The sequence below is a fragment of the Lygodium microphyllum genome, chromosome 15 (assembly GCF_053477565.2).
Source record: "Lygodium microphyllum isolate KBCC chromosome 15, Lygodium_microphyllum_v1.1.10, whole genome shotgun sequence".
NCBI lineage: Eukaryota > Viridiplantae > Streptophyta > Polypodiopsida > Schizaeales > Lygodiaceae > Lygodium > Lygodium microphyllum.
Genome location: NC_141149.1, coordinates 143,221,897 through 143,244,456, shown reverse-complemented (window position 1 = coordinate 143,244,456; position 22,560 = coordinate 143,221,897). Strand labels below are relative to the sequence as shown.

Below are 22,560 nucleotides of genomic sequence, written 5' to 3'. Positions count from 1 at the left end.
ATCCAACATCCATATGAGCGGCTCTGTAAGGTATATGACAGTAGACCATGTGCATAGACGGGCAAGCATACATAGCATCTGCTCCCTGATCTGCATGGGCAAAAGCAACCCAACTAGCATAGAGGCTAGGCAACAGAGAAGCATGAAAGCCATAATGACTGCGAAGCCCAAGCGCTATCAGTAAGTCCACTAGTCAACCAAAGAACCCGCAAAAAATCCAAACACCAGGGAGCAATCAAAGCTCAAGTATCTAATTGCGAAAGAGTAGAGCAATCACTGCTTATACATAAGTCTGCATCACCCAAACATCAGGATCCATACATCGAAGCACCAAGGCCAAATAGCATCAAAACTACATACGGAATAAGCCAACCAAATGTCAAATTGCTCAATGGAATACTCGATGAAAGTCAAGACGAAGCCGGAACATCTGCCATCATGCAGCCAAACCCAAAAGCATCCACTACAGACATCATTCCCTAACGGGTCGTACAAGCATCACTCAAGTGATAGGTACTAGTGAACTATCTCAAGTGACTGCCATCTGCAAATAAAAAATGACAATGAAACCATAAATCGAGCTCTAAATCTCAGCTCAAAGTGATTCCGGAGCATAAAACATCAATGTGGCATCATCCAAATACATAAATATATCATCTCAAGTAGCCGGGAGCACCCATAGACCAATAGGCATAGCCGAGTATAGCATTAAATAGCTTCAGCCCTGCTCATAACAGCAGCAAAATGACTGCTAAACAGAGGTAATCTAGGGCCAAACTCAGCACCAAAACCAAGTCATAACATGGGCACAACATTCCCAAGCATGGGGGGTACCAACCGGGCATACATAGGCATCCAATGACCATCAACCATAAGCAATTGTGCTTCAGCCCTGTTCATAACAGCAGCATATAACCTGTGAAAACTGAGCAAAACAGTGCTCAATCGAAGCTCAAACCCAAGTCAAACCATAGGCACATCATCTCCGAGTATCCAGGCACCAAACGGGACCATTCAAACATCAAATGCCAATGCCACTAAGCCCAAGCAACAAATGCCAATGTTATACTGCTGTGTAATGTCTGTGAGCTACTGTAAACAGTCCTGGGAGCGTGCAAATCAGACCCAAAACATCACCCAAGTCAAATGCAAGTGTCAATGCTCAATGCCAAGTGCCCAAGGGCTCCAAATGAGCCAAAATCAAGTGTCAAAGAAGGGGGAGAGCTGCTGTGGTGACTGTCAATGCTGAAGACACATATGGAAGGGCTGCGTGATTGAGCCAACTGTAAATACTGGTCCTGAGGTTGCAAAAAATGGTGGCCAAGCTTCGGAGGGGTCCGGTTAAAAGCCAAGGAAGGCCTCAAACAAGCCAAAGGTAGGGAGGGAGCAGCCAAGCTTCAAGGTGAAGCTCCAATGGTAGCCACACTTCAAGAAACCCTGCTGTACCTGTGAATGTCTGAGAATACCTGTACAGGAAGATCTCGAAGCTCGCATGCACGGCTGGGAAGCGCTCCAGAGATCCCGCTCTAATACCAGTTGAAGGGGATGCAATGGCAGTGGAGGAGGAGAGGAAGATGTGGGAGAGAAGAGCACACACAATGTAGGTGCTGTCCAACTGAACTGACAGCCTTATTGCACTATCATATTATATATGAATAAAGAATTGGGGGTCACAATATACACGGGTAGGCCCAGAGGCCTTTTACCCCAACACTAACCACTAGAACTAAGCTTACAAGATGGCAAGTTAAGCCCTTTCTAAGATAATAAATCACCATTACTACCACAAATATAACAATACAACTGTGCAAAACACAAATAATATACGCTTAGCAGTAGAAGTAGTGTCTCTAACACAAAGGGAGCCAATGGCCACCATTATGTGCATATAGGTCTTTCTAACAAATTATGCGATCAATATTGTGCCTACTCACCAAACTACCCTTTATTAGAACACTGCCAGAATAATTGAAATCCAACCAATCAAAAAAGTTTACTGCATAAGGCCCTCTCTCAATCACTTCATGATTGCCTCGTCTTCAGCCTCTGTTAAGGTTGCAGAAACCAATAACGGCACAAGTTAGCTTGATGGACTATACTGACCAACCAGGATCAGAAAGAGTACAGGGGAATCAGCAGCAGATTGTTGTTCAAGCACTATATCGGACTGGAGCATTTGGGGCAGCAAAAGTCACAGAGGTCAATCTGTTGTGAGCTCTAGATCTATTGTCACACATTTTGGTGCGCTCCACAATCTCTAGCATTAACGACCAATGCAGCGGTAGAGCATACGTAGTTCTCACTCAAACTAAAATGTAGCCATACTAAGCCTTGCAACCCAAATCACCAGGTTTTATAATCGTGCACAAAATGCTTAAAACAAAAAGATTTCCCCTTACATACCTAGCAGCTGCCAAGCTATAACTTAGATTTAGGACTGCTGTTTTTTACCACAAAGGAATCTTGATCATGGAAGAATTTATACTCACTAGGATGAGGAGGCAAAATGCACGTGTCTAAAGTTAAAACGCAGCAGCAACAATTGTGAGCCATAGCATTCATACAAGACGAAAATACACTAGTCTACGAGCAAGAGGCAGGCTCCTTCCATACTTTGTAGCATCTACTTGCAAGTATTACAAATCCAAAACCCAATTCTCTAAACAATAGGCACAAACCTAAAGCTTCCACAATCAAATTTCTTTTAGACCAAGAATCATGCGATGTTACCTGATCTATGGTAACATCAGTTAGTAAGTCAGCCGCTAAATCTCGAGACTCTGATATCACAGAAAGTTCTTCAGATAACCCTTTTCGCTGTGTTACAGGAGCTGCGTACAGCTGTAAATCTCTCCAATCCTTCAGCATGGCCTTCACATTCTTCTTACGTACAAGGGCAAAAATGATAGGATCCATACTATCATCATTCATATATACATCAATGGTTATCTCATCTTTCTTTGAACTAACAAGATACCACATACATGTAATCAGATCATGTCGGTTTTGCAGATCCATAGTTGCAAGAAGCCCCATGCAATACCTACGACCACTTGCATAGAACTTAAAGAGATTTTGTCCTTCCTTTATCAAGAGAGGTGCATCTGCTTCCATTCCAGTCCCTAACAAGCTGAAATTCTTCTCAAATATACTATCTTTGCATGTGAAATGAGCTGCCCAAGCAAGAGCAATCTTCTCGTTTTGTTTCCTGCCCAGAAAATATGCAATTGCAAAGGCAACAAGGAAAATGATGCAGACGATCTCTATGTAGTAGGATTGTGGTCCTCGAGGAGGTGTATGATTCTGCACTGTCTGATCTGCAGATGAGAGGTCTGCCGTAGAGCGCTCCGAAGGGTCTTCGACCTTCTCTTCTTCAGGCAAGCCTTCGAACTCCTCCTCGTCCCAGTACTCGTGGCGCAGTGCTTGACGAGGAGCCTTCTGAGCAGAAGAGTCCTCCACGGCAACAGCCTCATGAGCTGGGTTTTCAAGGTCCTCATCTGTCCGTGGTAGTGTAGTCTCGGGTGCCATCTGCGGCGGTTGGGGAGGACCGCGATCGGTCTCGAACCCTGGCTTTCGAAGCACTGGTGGCGGTACAACAAGAACTGCGTCGTCTTCTCCGTCCTCCCACTCTTCTCCGAACCCCTCAAACTCTGCAACGGAGGCGGCTAGAGCCAGCGCAGAGGAACGGTAGATCTCCTGGCCAAGCAGAGCAACGATGGACACGAGGGCCAACCACCACCACAGCCTATCATCAATGCGCGGCAGCCATAACCAAGCTTTCATTGCAACGTTCACGCAGCTCCTCCGCCTCGCCATGGCCTAACCTCTCGCGCTGGTATGTGAGAGAGAGACTCTCTGTAAGAGAGAGCGAGAAAGATTCGAAAGTTTCAATAAAAGGGCCACCTGCAGGATAGCTAGGGGTAGGAAAAAGTCACTTGCAATATTAGAGAATACTTGCAACACAATCAGCACTTTTTTCTTTAACTAGGTTGGCATGTGGAGCTCTCTAAAGGAGTTTGAAGTTCTACATGCAATTCTTGCATGTTTGTTATGTAGTGGATTTACTGATGGTGTTTAAACATACGTCATAGTTCGAAGTGAAGTACGTATGTAGATAAATTTTTGCATTGTTTAAATACATGGAGGATGTCGAAAGGAGAATATGTATGCATTTGTAGTTCGAGTCACTAATCGTGATTTTGAGCATTCATATTTCTTTTGTCGTAAGCGCCATGACCAAGTGGGAATAAAAACGGAAACACTGCATTTTTCATTGTGATATCTAGGTAGGGTGAGGTTCTTGCAAGCAAGTCATCCGTCCTGAACGTCATTGTTCTTTCAATGAGATGGTTATTATTCCGTAATATGATGCATGCTCGTGCTGATCGACTCTTTGAAATGCATGTCATCGGCTTGGTTGTTCGACTACATTACGAGCAAACTATAACATCTTTCATTCTCGTGATCTACTTGGACCATTGGGTCGAATGGAGAGCTTTCACGATGGAGCTCTATAATCCTTTCGATGGATTGTCTATTGAGGATGCAAAGCCCTATCCTTGGATGTGGATGTTCTGCTATAGCCATGTACTTCCGGATCAGTGGATTATGTAGTATGTTGAAAGCAAACACATCTGCAATATCGAATGTAGTCAAGGCAATTCTAGTAGATAGCTACAAAAGTGATCCATCATTCCAAGAGACTAGAGGGTTATCGAGAATAGATCGACAGTCCAAAGTTCCTTCGCAATTGCTTTTGTCGTTTTGCAAACCGAGGTGGATGCATCAATGATGCTCAATAGTTGAAGATGTAATGACTTTGCATTGAGAATTCATTTTGTGTAGTCTGGTAAGAGTAACACCACGTATTTGTTTCTCTCTTTCTTCACAAGACATGGTTGGCATTTAGTTATCATCATGTTAACTCCGTGTTGTTGGCATGTAAGGATAATAATAGTGCTTGACAAAGCCATTGTAACTTGTATTTATTCTATAGATAGATCATTCTTTTGCGAGTTGACAACATGATGTTGCATTATGACTATACCACAAGATGCGTACATTGTTAGTCTTCCAATGATGCTTTCACATTCTATCGCCTAAGATCATTTGAAATTTTATATGTCGTACCAAGTTGCAGCAAACAATTTTACTGATGTTTTTCTAGAAGCCATATTTTTCGTTTTTCTAAATGTCCTAAAGTATGCCTTGTGACTTTGTTTCTTCGTAGCGTCCATTGATGTTGATGAGAACAATATGTTTTTATCATAAAACTGTAATACACTTGTTCATGGAAAAATATGTTATACTTCATAATTTTATTCTTTTAATATAGTTTATTTTTTCGATGTGCAAGGATGATGAGTTTTTTTTTCTTAATAGTAATTCTAATAAAATCAATAAATAATAAGTACTTCAAAAACTTTAAAAAATAAATGAAATGGGAAAACATGCTATATAGCATGCCAAAAAGTTGACACAAATCTCTTCATAATTTAATAAGTATCGGAGAAGGTATCATTCCCACATCCATTCAAAATATCTGATTTGTTGAAGTTTTACATTTTCTTTTTTTTTGTATGTTCGAAAGTTTGTTTCACTTTTGTTTTCACCATGTGTTCAAAATATCATTTTTGTTTCACTACAATTTGCTAATCCTAAAAAGAACGAATGACAAATATTTGAATCTAACCTTAACATACTAAAAAGACAAATGACAAAATTGTTTAAACTAATCCTTAAAAGAATGAATGACAAAGATTTAAATCTAACCTTTTAGCTTGCAAACATGATGAGCAAGGAAACGCGTCTCCACACACTTGTATATGACCATCCTCTCTCCTGAAATAAGAGACGAATTTCGTAATGAAGAGAATGGCCATACCACTTAACTTTTCCCCCATTATATAGGCTTAAGGCTTCCCAACATTCAAAACTTCCTTTAAGTTTTTAAAGCTTTTGTAGTTTACAAACTTGAAAAGCCTGAAAGCTTTCAAACATTTAAGCTTTTCTTAAAAAGCTTTTCTTCAATTTTGAGTGTACGCTTATGTTTTCCTTCTTTAACCTTTAAAAATAACAAAAAAGATAATTACAAAATGTCACATAGTTGCACTTGTAAAAATGCAAACCATATGTATACTAGAGAGAGAGAGAAAGAGAGAAGTAGAATTGATTGTGTGTGTGTGTGTGTGTGTGTGTGTGTGTGTGTGAGAGAGAGAGAGAGAGAGAGAGAGAGAGAAATGTGGGGGGGAGAGGGGGTGGGGGGAAGGGAGGAGAGAGAAGAGAGAAGAGAGGAATGGAAGAGGAGACTAAAGAAGACAAGAGAGGGGGAGAAGAGAAAAGAAAAAAATAGGAAAATTTAGAGAGAGAGAGAGAGAGAGAGAGAGAGAGGGGGGGGGGGGGAAACGGGAGAGGGGGAGAAAGAGAGGGGGAGGAAGTGATAGAATAGAGGGAGTAAGAGAGAGAGAGAGAGAATGCATGTGTGGGGGGGAGAAAGAGGGGAGAGAGAGGAGAGAAATGAAAAGAAAAGAAGAGAGGAGAGAGGAGAGGAGAGAGAAAATGAAGGAAAACAAAGAGAAAAAAATAAAATAAAAAGAGAAAAAAGAGGAGAAGAAAATAAAATAAAAAATAGGGGAGATGAATAAATTAGAGAGACAAGTGGAAAGAGAATAGAGAATAGAATAATAAACTAAATTAAAGGAGGAGTGAGGAGTGGAAAGACGAGAGAATAGAATAAAAAGGAGAGAATAAAATAAAAAAGAGGGGAGAGAGGAATGAATTAGAGAGTAATAAATTAGAGAGAGAAGTGGAAAAAGAAGAGAGAATAGAATATAAAAGAAGGGGAGAGAGAGAGAGAGAGAGAGAGAGAGAGAGAGAGAGTGTGTGTGTGTGTGTGTGTGTGTGTGTGCGTGCGAAGAAAGAGGGGAGAGAGAGGAGTGGAAATAGGAGAGACTAAAGAAAATAAAAGAAGAGAGGGAGAGAGAAGACAAGAGAGAAAATAAACGAAAAGAAAGAGGGGAATTCTTTTGAGAGAGAGGGGGGGAAAGACAAGTGAGAAGAAAAGAAAGGAAGAGAGAATAGAATAGATAGAAAGAGGAGAGAGAGAGAGAGAGAAGGAGAGGGAGGAAATGAGAGAAGAGAGGGAGTCTAAGGAGAGAGGTGTGTATATATACACATGCACACACTCACACACACTAGGAGTAAGGGAGGGAGGGAGACGAAAAAAAGAAGAGACGGAGAGGGAATGGAAAGAGAAAGAGAAGGGGGAGTGAAAGAGAGAGAGAGAGGAAAAAGAGGAGAGGAGAAAAATAATTGAGACAGAAGATACTAGAGAAAGGAAAGGAAAAGCAAAGAGAGAGGGAGAGGGGGAAAAGGAGAGAGAAAAGAACGAGAGAGCAAAGAAAAGGAAGAGAGACAAACGACGAGAAAGAAGAGAAAGGAAAAATAGAGAGGATGGAGAAGAAGGGAGGGAAGCGAAGTTGCCACGTACTTTACTTCCTTTGCAATGCTGCCTCGCCGGTAGCTTCGCATGTTTATATTAGTAAATTGACATATTTTTATAATTATGAATGAGCATAGTTTTATAAATTATAAATCAAATGTTCATATTCATAATGTTATCACACATTTGAATTTTGTGGGTGTACAAAGAGCAGTTGGATGCAAGCAATTGTTCTTTGTACAATTAAGAGAGAGAGAGAGAGAGAGAGAGAGAGAGAGAGAGAGAGAGAGAGAGAGACGTGTACGTCTCTCTCTCTCTCTCTCTCTCTAAGATCACATAAGCGAATGACAAGGTAGACTTAGTTGGCAAGTGGCAATATTGGTATGAGAGAGAGAGAGAGAGAGAGAGAGAGAGAGAGATGAGGAAGTGAAGTTGCTGTGCAAAGTTGAGGAAAGTGATATACAATGTGTGGGTGAAGAAGTGAGGGGAGACAATGAGAAAAGTGAAATATAGTGTGTGAGGAAGAAAAGTGAGGAAGGTGAAGTTATTGTGCGATAAGGAAATGAAGTTGTTGTGCCATACAATTCCCTTGTAATGCCGACATATCAGTGCGCACAAAGCATGCAAGGAACCCTAGTATTATATTAAAAATCAGGATGATACGTACATCACCATAAAGGGCAAAACATATGAAATACCTATTGACGACCCTAGAGATTTCTTGAGCTTGGTGATACACCTTGTCTTTCTTGGCAAGCTTCTTAAACAGAACTTAAGCTTCTTAACAAGCTTGATTGTTCAAGTTATTAGGAATGACTACGTCTTCGGTAAGAATGTTAACTACCAAGAGTGACCTAATCAACACAAATGGCACTTGTATGGGCCAAATAATAATCTCAAAGAAGATTGACCACATTCACATTGCACGAGGGTAGGGTAGAGGGGCCAATAAAACAAGGGTACTAGTACTATCCCATTTGTTTGGAAGGAAGGGACATTATACACTTGTTCATATGCTTCAAGACAATAGGGGTGTTGAGACAATGTGTTGAGCATAGCACTGAGGTATAAAGTATATGCCTTTAAAATTTTTGACCATCTTGTCTAGTCTTCCCAAGTGTGGGTTAATTCCAAACGTCTTCTTTTCTCTACTTGAACCTATGATCTTCTTGAGGATATTCAACGTGCTTTCCAATACACCAACCACCTTTGTGACATGTGGAAAGATTCAAAGTTAACATAAATAATATGTCAACAGCATGTGAAAGCCTATCACAAAGATCATGAAGGAAAGGACCCTTGCCATTTGCCCAAGTTTAAAACATGTAACATTATTGGTGTAGTTCTGAAAATTTTCGAAAGGGCATGACTAGCACATATTAAAAACACTTTTTGTGTACCGCAAATTCTAATTCATCATTAGACTTTCAACTTTGAGCATTGAAACAACCTTCTTTCCTTTTTCTTTTTTTCTTGAATTGACAATCGAAAGTATCAACAACAAATCTTAACCAAAAAGCATTACAAATTAGCATGAATTGAGCAATAGCAATGCATATTTCACAAGATGTCATTTTACTCACTCCTCTAGCCTAGTCCATGCAGACAACCATATAAGTGTTTTAGCCATATATTAAGGTCAAGGTGAAACCTAAGAAGCATGCTCTATATTGCACCAAATGATGAGGAAACAATTTGATGGACAAACAATAGTTCAAATACTAATATAACAATTTACGCCACACAACTATCGGATGGTAAGTAGGTTGGTCATGGCAATAAGTCAACAACTTGGTCATTTGGTCAAGCCAATCATTAAAATGGTGTTTTGTTCAAGTGATGTTTCTAAAGGATTAAAAGCTAGGAAATCAAATAAATAATCATGCAAATTTTACAAGGGCCTATTTAAGGCAGAAAGATGATGAATTTTCCATGGAAACAATAATGTCATGGTAATGTAACAATAGAGGGTTCTCAAACTCAAAAGCACCTCAAAGTTGCAATGAAAGAAATATACCTTCCTCCATCCCTCAATCTCTTCAAATTATTGAATGTTTGTTTTTTGAAAAATTAGTTACTATATTGAAATAGTTTTTTTAGATGGCCTCTAAAAAATAGAGTTCTCATTTTTTCTAAGGCCTAAAACTAAGGAAGAGGATTTTAACTTGAAATTAGATGAAAGCAACTACCCATGATAAGCATAAGTGTTTCAAGAGCAATGAAAAATGTCATTTTAGGGCAAAGTGTCCAATCTTGATACTCCTAGTGAAGGAAGCTATTTTTGTGGATTAATATTACCAAGCATTATTGAGCTTGCCACAATGAGGAAGGTATACAAAGACTCTAAATTCTTCTAAGAGAAGTGATCATTGGCTTGAAATGGAAGGCAATATTATTTTGCATGATAATACCTATCCTACCAAAGGATCAAAGCTAAGCCAATAGCACTTGAACCTTCAAATATTCCTAAAATCAACTAGGAACCTACAAGGATGGATTTGGTTAACAATCTATCAACAGTATGGGTGTTGTGAGATACTAACAAAAGTATCACATCTCATCCATGTGAAAAAATACATAAATCTTTTGACATTTGTCAACTCTTTGCTACGAAGATTTCTAGACTCCATGGATTGCCAAAGGGAATAATAGCAATCAAGACTCAAAGTTCACCTTCAAGCTTCTCGACTTGTCCCTTTCAAGCAATAAGCAATCAATTATGTCGCAAAACTATCTATCATGAAACAAATGGACAAACAAAAAGAGTCAATCATATCATTGAATATCCAAAAACATAAGTAGACATTTATCTTGTATTTCCCTCATCTCAAATTAGTGGTGGAGACAAAGCAAATCTAGAGCACAACATGCCTCCCTAAGGACATGTTCTAGCAGTTGCATTAAGGTGAATTTGCTTGTTGCTTTAGGCCCCTATATATACAAACTGAAAGAAAATCAAAGTTTAAATTGAGGGAACATGTCCTATTTGACGTGTTGCCATATGAAATATTATTTAGTCTCATGAATAAGGACTTTAGAATTGGATTGAATTCTCACCTTTGGTGAAACTCACCTATAATGTCACTTAGTAACAAAGAAGTAGTATGGCACCTTTTCAAGCTCAATATGCAAAAGAGTGTTTGACACTCTTAAACTTTTATGATCCAACCTTAAGAGCAGAAGCCTCTTGAGTGATGCTTGATTAAATGAATGAGCAAGCAAATGCAATACATCAAAACATATAGAAAACCCATGCCAACACAAAGAGATTAAATTGAGTCTTCAAGGATGGAGACAAACACTTTGAAAATCTAGTATAAGCTTTGATCACTTTGATTAGGGAATTTCAATGAGCTTAGCCCTAGATATTGTGGTTCTTATGGAATAGGCAAGTACCTAGGTAAGCAAGCTCATAAGTTGAATGCTACCTAGCCATCAAAAAATCCACGATGTATTTCATACCAACTTGGTTAAAATACTATGTGCCCATCCCCAAGTCTAGATTCTAAGCAATTTGAATACCAACTCAAGAAATTGTAGATTTATAATTTGATAAGATCTTAGTGGCAAAGTCTCGTAGAATTCATGTCCTACATGAATTCCTAAGTCCGACAGAGAGAAATCTCCAAGGAAGATGCCACATGGGTAAATCCATATAACTCTTAGAAGCAAAAATGTCCAATTATTGTCAAGATGAAACCATCTTGATTTCCTTAAGGGAGAAATAATATGATAGGCTTGTTGTGAATCCAGTCAATATTTTTAAATTTAAAATAAATGAAAATGTTTGCCTTTCTTTGTCTTGTCAAGTTTTGAGAGAGAGAGAGAGAGAGAGAGAGAGAGAGAGAGAGAGAGAGAGAGAGAGAGAGAGTGTGTGTGTGTGTGTGTGTGTGTGTGTGTGCGCACGTGCCTATGAGTATGGTGTAGAAGGAGAACGAGGAGGAGAATGAGGGAAAGAGGGTGAGGAAAGTGGAGGATTGATCATGCTTGCCTTACTCCCTTCATACACGAAACACTCCCCCCTCCCCCCCCCCCCCCCCCCTCCCCCCCAAGTTGGAACATTGCCACCCTCACTTGAGCTCCATCATTGCAAGTGCCACCCCAATGTGTGTGTGTGTGTGTGTGTGTGTGTGTGTGTGTGTGTGTGTGTGTGTGTGTGTGTGTGTGTGTGTGTGTGTGTGTGTGTGTGTGTGTGTGTGTGTGTGTGTGTGTGTGTGTGTGTGTGTGTGTGTGTGTGTGATACAGCAAATAAATACTTAGAATGAAGCCTTAGAGATGAATGGGAGTTTAAGTATTAAAGGTAAATAAAAGATTACACCTTAGAGCTTAGATAATAGAATAATAACATTTTACAAATGTGTGCGTGTTGTGTGTGTGTGTGGAAGCAATCTTTATACCCCTCCTATACCTCCACTTGTTGCCACCAAGCTTGTTGCTTTGTGCATGTGTGTGTGCGTGTACATGCATGAGTCATACTCACACCCCCCCCACCACCTTATTTATTCCCCCCTTCGATTAACTCATGCTTGCATATGTGCACCACCATATTTACTTAGTCATTATTCCTATCCCCGTGCCATTATTCAATCTCTCCTCCTATTGACATCAATACGCACTCTCGCCTTCATAAATCCATTTATCCTCCCTCCCCTCTCCCCCCCCGCTCCCACCTCTATTTTATCCTTAAAAACTTCCTGTTTAGAAGCCCTCTCTCCACCCATGTCCAAGAAATCAAAATCACTTTTCTCTTGCATCTTGAATTCCATTGAATACCTTACAAGGCCAGTTGAGCAATATTGATAGCCCCATTCAACAGTGTCACCATAAGGCATTCAAATTCAAGGAGTTTAACACTCTTCAAACCCTTAGGGACTGTAAATGTTCCATCCACACATCATATACATCATGAGAGAGAGAGAGAGAGAGTGTGTGTGTCCCATTCACAAACCCCCCAACCACCTCATTTGTTCCCCCATTGAGATTAATGCTCATACATGCCCACCACCTTATTTACTTAGTCCCTATTCATGCTCCTGTCCCATTCAACTTCTCCCCCCTACTAACATCAATATGTACCTCCCCTTCATTAATCTATCTATCCACCCCCTCAAATTACCACTCTTTTTAATAATCCCTCCTCATTTTCTAGTTACCTTACCCTTCGTAATTTTAAGAAAAACCCTCCTCCTTTCTAGCTAAGTTATCCTAAAACCTACCTATTTGGAACCCCTCTCTCCACCCGTGTCCAAGAAATCAAAATCACTTTTCCCTTACAACCCATTATCCATTGAATGCCTTCCAATGTCACATGAGCAATGTTGAGACACCATTCATTAGCATCCTTATAGGGCATCCATATTTCACGAGTCTTCAAACTCTAGAAAACTAGACATCTTCCATCCACACACACCATCTAGTGGCACCTAAGAAGCATTATGACAACAAGGAGTCAATGGGCAAGGATGCCAGAATGGAGATTGTAAAAAATAAGACTATTCTAGTTATCATTAAACTAGGAAGATTAGGTACATAATTTTCTTTTATAATAAATTAAGATTTATATTAGTATTTAAGGAAGTATCTATTCCATTTATTAAAATTGGAAGAGATGTCTTTGGCTATGGATGTTCTTGCCTATGCTTGTGGTTAAAAGAACTCTAATGAAAAAAATCCAATGTGTGAAGAGTTGGATGAGAGAATTTAATAAATTAGACATGGAAATTATTCTTTACAAACCAACGATGTCTTGGAATAATTGAGCTACTTGGTATCCATAGGCCCAAATCAAGTGGTGGGATAGCTTAATGTGTAATATATACTGATTTCTAGCTTATATGTGGAGCTTAGAAGGATTCTAAACCAATTAATCCCTCCTATGGATCTAAGATGAGAGTGTATTTGTGCACGTTCCTACTATGGAGTTGGTTCAAAGGACTTTCTAGATGAAGGTGAAATTGTAGCTTCTTGGTCAAGGGCTAGAAGCTCATTACAGAGCTTATAAAAGACTTATTAGGCAATTAACCTATCTTCTTGACTTGAAGTTTTTCTATTGTTGCCAAGGGAGTTGCTTTCAAAGGAACTCAATGTAAAATGTTAAGTTAAGGAAGATAATTATGCATCTTTGAGAATGGTAGGATAAACTATTTAGATAGCTAAAATGATTCAAATATGTAATTGAAAAGTGGAGCAACATGATGCCAATAGTCATTTTGCTAAGGATAGGTGGACCCAGCAAACAAAGTAGCTTTCTGACTAACTGTTAGCTCAAGGAATTTAGAATCCTAAAAACAAACATTAGGACTAGAACCCAATCACCTTTGTTCCAAGTTACCATGTCAATGGATGTGTCTTACTCAATAAGAAAAAAAAATCACCAACAACCTTGAATGAAGTGCAAAGTGGTTTGCTTAATAATTATTGCAAACTCCCAAGTGGTTTAGCTTGAGCTTAGAGTTAGATGGCCCTAGGATTGACCACGTTTCTATTACAAGTTGGAGTTGGAGTTTGGCTAATCCGTTAAGTTTGTGTACCTTCAATGATTCAAACAATTGTAGACTAGGAATTTTAGCTTACCAAAAGATATCATGCCTTTCATGTCATATCCTCATATGGATGTGTCTCCACAATCATAGTGGTTGAGAGGAGAGAGAGAGAGGTTGCTTTGATGTTATTGGATCATTTATGATGCATGCTTTTTGATAATTGTGTTGGGGTAAAAGGCCCTTGGGCCTACCTGTGTACAGTGGCTGCCCATATTCTTTATTCATATATATATATGTATGAAAGTGCAATAAGGTTGTCATAACATTGTTGACAGCACCTACATTGTGTGTGCTCTTCTCTACCACGTCTCCTGCATCCCTTTCAATTGGTATCGGAGCCACTCCTTCACGAGCTCTTCCTGGCATCTACATAAGGTATGAGATCTTGTTCTCTCTCATTCATTTCAGTCCATATAGTACAGCAGGGTTTACAGGTTGGGGCAGCCATTGATGAGCTTCCCCCTTGAAGCTTGAAGCTTCCCCCCTTGAACTTTGCTTGTTGAGGCTTGGTTTGGAGGCTTCTATTGGCTTCCTTGAGCCCCCTTGTGGCTCCCTTGAGCCCCCCCTTAATAAAAAACATGATCAGCCCCCTCCCTACAGTTTGCGCCAAATTTTGGCACTTGAAAGCAGCTCGTGATCCTCTTCCTTCAACTCCCCTCCTTGTTGGCACTCTTTGGCACTTCAAAATGGCTTCATGAGAGCCCCGGGCAATTGGCATTTGATCTTGGCACTTGGCATTTGACTTGGCATTGATTTTTGGGCTGATTTACTTCAGTCCAGAACTGTTCACATATAGTTTATAGTAGTGCTACATTAGCATTTTATGTTTGGGCCACATTGGCATTGACATTGGTCGCCTGGTTGATCCCGAATGCTCCTCGAATGATGTGGGAATGTATGCCTATCATGTGAGATGGTTTTGGAGCTGATCTTGCTCAGCCATTGACTATTTTACACAGTCCACAGGCAACCCAAAACAGGGCAGCCCCTTGTCATTACATTTTATGCTCATGCTACATGGTCATTTGATGCCCGATTATGCCCGGTTGGTGCCTACATGTTTGGGAATGTATGCCTATGAGTTGGCACTTGATTTGAGCTTGGTTTGAGCATTATTTTACTCAACTTTGGACTATTATTTGCTGCTGGAAACTTCAAGGCTGAAGCTATTTATGCTACAGTTAGGTTATACCTATTGGTCACGGGGTGCTCCCGGCTACTCCATATGATGTCATGATGTATTTGGACTATGCCACATGTCTTGTTTATGCTCCAGAATGCTTTTGAGCTGAGTTTAGAGCTTGATTTGGGTTTGGCTACCACTTCTTTGCAGCTGGTATTTCATCTATGACATGATTTATGCCTAGGCTACCCAGTACGGGTTATGATGTCTTGGTGAATGCTTTATGCTTTGGCTGTGGATGGCAGTTGTTTGAGCTCGTCTCGACATTCATTTGAGTATTCCCTTGAGCACTTGGACATTGACTTGGCTTTTTCCGTTATGACTTGGCTTTTTTCGTTACAGCCTTGGATGCTATATGGGATTTGATGCTCTAATTATGGATCTTGGCTATTACTTGGATGCAGTTACAGGTATTGAGCAGTGAACTGCTCCCTTGTTTTGGCAGTTGCCTATTGAGCTGTGATTACTCATTTGCATTTGATATGTGGGATACTTAATGATCAATGGACTTGGATAGTGCTTGGGATTTACAGTTATGGCTGTCTTGCTCCTCTGTTGTATGGCATCTATGCTATTTGGGTTGTTATTGCTCGTGTATGTCAGGGAGCAGTTGATCTTTATGGCCACCCGTGTATGCACATGGTCTGCTGCTATGTATTTTACGGAGCCTCTTACCTGGATGCTTTTACACAGATATTTGGGCTTTTATTGGAGCTTGATTCTTGCAGGTTTATTTACCACCTGCCGTTCTTGGTTGGACATGTATGTCAGTACATGGTATGAGACATTGCAAAGTTATGTATACTCTTATGTTTCAGGGATGCTTATGCATTTATGGCTCTAAGGCATGCTTATGATTTTATGGTTGCGAGCTACTAGTGGTTGGATATGTCATGCTTTTGTCTGCTAGACTTGTCCATGTGGGAGCTTTTGCATCCGTGGTTGATGCCTTTGTGTTCTCCCCTTTTGGTTTGGATGAGTCCCCTTTGCAGTATGCTATGATGACTTCTAGCTCTTCTAGTCATGCAAACAGTCCTCTTGATGAGCCTATTCTCTCTTATGAGAGTTCCCCTGATTCTTTGAGCTCCTTGGATGTATTGGACAGCCCTACTCATGCTATTACAGAGCAGTTGTCCTCTTCTACAGGTTTTACATGTTCTATTTGCTTTCATTGTGGAAAGACAGGGCACGTGAAGCGTAAATGCTTCAAGTGGATTAGAGAGCAAAAAAGATTGCGCGGCACTAGACATGAGAGTAGAGTTAGTGATACAATAGGTGAGACCACTGTTGATAGTGGTATGGTGCATGTAGTTACCCATGATGATGTAGCTGAGCCTAGACTCCTGGCATCGTGTTACCCTGCAGATTACTTGCTTAGTGATATGGCCTATACCTTTGATTGCCTTTTAGACAGTATGGCATCTTGTCATGTTACTCTGCATAGAGCTTGGTTCTCTTCTTACAGGAAGGTTGACGGATGTATTTCTTTGGGCCTTGAGCAGGATTGTCATGTTATTGGTACAGGGGATATACACTTGGCTTTGCCAAATGGGTCTTCTCTTATGCTCTATGATGTCTTGCATATACCTATGCTCAGTAAGAGCCTGATCTCTGTCAATCAGTTGCATGGTGCAAGATATTATGTCTCTCTTGGGGATACTTCATGGAAAATCCATCGTGGTTGCTTGGTATTGGCCAAAGGTGCTAGATATGGCAGTGATTATGTAGTGCATGTCTCTCATGTGGGAGATTCTATGGTTGCAGTTACGCAGATGCCACATGCATTGTTATGGCATTGTCACTTAGGCCATGTATGACACACTGAGATGGATGCTTTATGTGATATGGGCTTATTGCCTGCTCTTCCCCATACTACTTGCCCTCATCGTACTCATGGTCTGTGCAGAGCCTCTTTGGCTTATGGCGATCGTGTGAGGCATGCTCCTCTAGATCTAGTCCATGTTGCAGTATATGGACCTATGCCTTCCCAGTCACTTGGTGGAGCATCGTATTTTGTGACCTTCATGGATCATGCTACCTAGCGTGTTTGGGATTACCCTTTGGTACGGATTGAGGATGTTGTTACTATGCTTGACAGGCTTATGGATTCTACTCGTAGCAGGCCTAGATGCTTGCAGATGGATTATGAGAGTCATGCTATCTCTCCCAACTTACGGATCTCTTGTAAGCAATATGGCATTGATTTCTTATGCCCACAATATTATGGGATTGCTCATGGCATGTGCTTGACTTTATAGGCAAAGGTTGCTTCTATGTTTACCACAACTAGGTTCTCTTATGGCTTTTGGGCTGAGGCCCTTATGATGGCAGTCTACTTGGTTAATCGGACGTTGTGTTTCTCTTTGGATGTTATTACTTTGCATGAGGCATGGAGTGGCATGAGACCCTCCAATGATCACTTCAGGATGTTTGGCTGCTAGGCATCTGTCAGTATGCCACATGAGCCTATGTCACGCAGATGCATACTCCTTGGTTACGGAGATGGTGACTTTATGGCTTACAGGTTTTGGGATTTAGATGCCCAGCAAGTTCTATGCAGCCGTCATGCTGTCTTTTATGAGACGTAGACACCTCTCAGGCCTCTTGATGCACGTTCAGTGCGCTTTATGGTTGATTCTACAGCCGTATGTCAGCCTTTCGCTTTGTTGAGGCTGCATACTATCCCCATTTGACTTATGTCCGGGATGCTGGCCCTCTTTCGATGATTGACCTTGGAGAGTCTGTATGCTCTTCGTTGTCTTTTATGCACTGTGCTAATGCTATGCGCCACTCTGATGCTTTACAGCCGTGCACTTATGAGTTGTGTTGCTTGCTTCATGGGAAGCAATCATGGATTGCTCTATTGTCTAGAGCTATGGGATCGCTTATCTCCTAGATGTCATGGACTCAGGGATGCTTGACTCTTCTTGTGAGGAGGTTCCCACCACTTATTACACAGCTCGCTTTTCGATTGGGCGTTGGGTGAGATGTCATAATTCCTCACCTTGTCTCTTTTCTTTTCTTTTGTTTTTTCGCTCCCTGGCCCATTGGCCTTTGAGTGGGAGGTTGTTGGGGTAAAAGGCCCTTGGGCATGTCCGTGTATAGTGATCGCCTAGATTCTTTACTCATATATATATATGAAAGTGCAATAAGGCTATCACAACATTGTTGACAACACCTACATTGTGTGTGCTCTTCTCTCTCGCATCTCCTGTATCCCTTCAAGTTGGGGTAAAAGGCCCTTGGGCCTGCTCGTGTACAGTGACCGCCCATATTCTTTATTCATATATATATATGAAAGTGCAATAAGGCTGTCATAACATTGTTGACAACACCTACATTGTGTGTGCTCTTCTCTCCCGCGTCTCCTGCATCCCTTTCAAATTGACACATTGAAAAATTGTGAGCAAAGCTGCACATAAATGGTCGAGGATAAGGCTAGAAAATCTTAGGTAAGTGTGGTTTTTATTTGTCAATGAGAGTGATCAAAAGGCACAGTTTGGTGCACTCTCTACCCTTGGGTGACTTATGGTCCACCTGCAGGATAGCTAGGGGTAGGAAAAAGTCACTTGCGATATTAGAGAATACTTGCAACACAATCAACACTTTTTTCTTTAACTAGGTTGACATGTGGAGCTCTATAAAGGAGTTTGAAGTTCTATATGCAATTCTTGCATGTTTGTTATGTAGCGGTTTTATTGATGGTGTTTAGACATGTGTCATGTTTCTAAGCGAAGTACATTTATAGATAAGTTTTTGCATTGTTTAAATACATGAAGGATGTCGAAAGGAGACCATGTATGCATATGTAGTTCGAGTCACTAATCGTGATTTTGAGCATTCACATTTCTTTTGGTCGTAAGCGCCATGACCAAGTGGGAATAAGAATGGAAACATTGCATTTTCCATTGTGATATCTAGGTAGGGTGAGGTTCTTGCAAGCAAGTCATTCGTCCTAAACATCATTGTTCTTTCAACAAGATGGTTATTATTCTATAATATGATGCATGTGAACTCGTGCTGATCAGCTCTTTGGAATGCCTATCATCGCCTTGGTTCGACTACATTTCGAGCAAACTGTAACATCTTTCATTCTCGTGATCTATTTGGAGCATTGGGTCGAATGGAGAGCTTTCAAAATGGAGCTCTATAATCCTTTCGATGGATTGTATATTGAGGATGCAAAGCCCTGTCCTTGGATGTGGATGTTTTGCTATAGCCATGTACTTTTGGATCAGTGGATTATGTAGCATGTTGAAAGCAAACACATTTGCAATATCGGATGTAGTCAAGTCAATTCTAGTAGATGGTCACGAGAGCGATCCATCATTTCCAAGAGGCTAGAGGGTTATCGACAATAGATCGGCAGGCCAAAGTTCCATTCACAATTGTAGACTAGGATATAGAGAGTGCACCACACTGTGCCTTTAGATCACTCTCATTGAGAAATAAATACCACACTTGCCTAAGATTTTCTAGCATTATCTTTGACCATCTACGTGCAGCTTTGCTCACAATCTTTCAATGTGTCAATTATAAAAAAGCATGCATCATAAATGATCCGAGAACATCAAAGCAACCTCTCTCTCTCCTCTCAACCACTATGATTGTGGAGACACATCCATACGAGGATATGACATGAAATGCATGATATCTTTATACAATAAGGAATGTTCAACAAATGACATAAAAGCAAAATAGACATACCATCCATATTTAATTGAATTTCATAGGATAAGTTTTACCCATATTTCACAACATGTATACATGATCAGAGTTTTGTTAGCCCCTTTTAGGGTCCATTAGTACATTTTCAATCTTACACAAGGTCAATGGCAAGAATACCAATACTAAACTAGAAACACTTGCCATTAAAGACTAGTCGGCCCAAAGAACTACCAACTCATCAATCTATTAGTTCGTGAGTTTGTCGACTTGTCAACCTGCCAACAAATTTGTCACTCATCTATTACCGATTCAACACAAACTTGTCAATTGATCAGCATGATGTCAACTCATCAACAAGGAAAAACTTCAACTTGTCAACTTGGTCATTAAACTTGAGGTATAATCCAATGGTAGCTAGATAGGTGGCAATTATCAAATCGTCAAGTGTCAATGCATCAACCCATTGGTATCTAAAGCAATCAAGCTCACTTATACATCAACATGACTAGCCCATTCACAAGAATTGAAGCTTGTCACGTCCTCCTAGCAAGAACTCATCGATACCAGGCCACACCTAGTCAACTCATTAGTCAATCAAACCTTGTAAATTGTGGCACATAATCTTGATTGTTTGCTCACTTGGACACAAGTCACTTAGTGATCTCGTAGCTTGACAACTTGCCAACCTGATAGCTAGTTGACTCATTACCTAAGCCATAACTTGAATATTCACTAGTTGAAAAGTAGGTCACAAGGGAAACTACCCTAGCAACCTAGGGGGACACAACTACATCAATTGGGTAAACTCATTATTATTGCCAAGTTTCCCATGCATGTCAAGGGTTGACCACTTATCTATGTGTGTTTAATAAAGGCATGCTTGGGGTGGGAAATTGCATAATCTTATAAGTATGAAAGCATACTATCTACAACCATTGTGCGATTAGAAGAGTACTATAGCATTGACTTTTTGCTTTTAAAATCACACTTGTTTTGGAAAAAAAGGAAAATGACCTATTTGAGCACAAGCACTCATTGAATAACTTGTATTACACCACTCACATTGCATCATCTTATAAGTTATGAAAGCATACTATCTACAACCATTGTGCGATTAGAAGAGTACTATAGCATTGAATTTTTACTTTTTAAAACACATTTTTTTTGGAAAAAAATACAAATGACCTATTTGAGCATAAGCACTCATTGAATAACTTGTATTACACCACTCACATTGCTTGAAAAAAAGAGCAAAAGCCTGGTTGAGCACAAGGCACAGCTAGGGTTTAAGTTGTCGACTGAAATTGAATCATCTAAGGAGTCCATCAATGATAAAAGGAACCCATTGTGCAAGGAACAAATAGAAACCATAAGGGAAAAATATAGAAGCTTCAAGGAATCAACAACCAATTGATACAAAATCAAATTGATCTAGGCTTCAAAAACTCATTATTAGAAACATAGTCACCAACACCCAAAGGTTGGCATGATGGAGAAGAAAACATTGCTGAGCAATATACCCAAAGAGCTAATGGCGACAATAGAGAAATGTTAGCAAAATATTATCAATAGGGTCAGAAGACCAATACGACACTTTGGCCAAACAAAGCAAGGATATATTAAATAAGCAGTTAGATGTGTTGACCTTAGCCACCCAATGTGAGAAAGAGAGTAAGCAACAAGAGATCGATGACATAAGATAACTACTACACAATGTGAATGTCACTAGGTCCTCTACTAATTTGGTGAGGGACTGACTTAGCATAGTGCAGGCTATTAGATAATTTATATACCCTCAAAATTAGAATACATGTGGCCAACTCATTGTTAGTAGGACTCAATGTAGCACCAAGTTCTAGGGATCGAGAAAAAATACCATTGGTCACCAACAGATAGATAAGTATAAGTGGGTGATGACCCTTATAGCTTCTTGCTTGGGTGACATTGGTAGAGCTTGGTTCATAGGACCAGATGTGATAAAAAAAACATGCTTTTCCAACCTCAAAGACCTATTTACCATGCAATTTATCGAAGCCAGATATGGGGACAATCTCATTATCTAGCTTATGAACCTATAGCAGCAACAAGAGGAGGAAAGTATCTGCAAACATGTCTCCAAGGTCTGAAGCTTATATACATGAATCTCTTTTACTGAAAGTCCAAATCCCCCAAGGCTATCTCAAAAGCACTTGTCAAGGGAATATGGGATGAGTGCATCTAAGCCCATGGCTAGTGGCTTGACCTTGGATAAATTTGACTTAAACGATGTTTTAGAGACGATGTCATGCACATGGATGATTTGCAAAGAGAAAGAAATTGAGACAAGAAGGACATAACTGGAAGTGATCCTACATCGTCAAGAAGCAATATAGAATTAAAAGTACCAAAGGACCTCCTCCACTGCATTGAAGAAACACCTAACTGAAGTAGCAAGGCTAACAGATACCTTGAAGCAACTGTAGCCTTATTAGCCATATATTCAATGCATGCATTGCGTGGGCATGGATCAAAGATGATGTAGCTTATTATTGATCTTCTAGATGCTTGCCCTATGCAATTGCATTCAATAATAATCCATATCCATAGCAAAATAAGGCACCATATTATCCTATGCCATAATAATTAGCCTTGCCATGTCCTAAGTATAAGTAGGCAACACAAAGAATATAAATTAGCCCATATGGAATACCTCAACCCCCAGCCCCAATCATCACACATCCTTCGAA

General features: G+C 40.1%; 1 protein-coding gene across 1 annotated transcript; it reads right to left on the bottom strand.

Moving 5' to 3' along the window:
• Nucleotides 1-708: 708 nt before the first annotated feature.
• LOC148025168 (uncharacterized protein At5g49945-like) lies at nucleotides 709-3,816 on the bottom strand. Its single transcript, XM_087693653.1, has 4 exons — nucleotides 2,731-3,816; nucleotides 1,447-1,526; nucleotides 839-892; nucleotides 709-724 (listed from the first exon to the last, which is right to left on the bottom strand). The coding sequence occupies exons 1-4, from the start codon at nucleotides 3,814-3,816 to the stop codon at nucleotides 709-711; spliced, it is 1,236 nt and encodes a 411-aa protein (XP_087549779.1).
• Nucleotides 3,817-22,560: the final 18,744 nt, after the last annotated feature.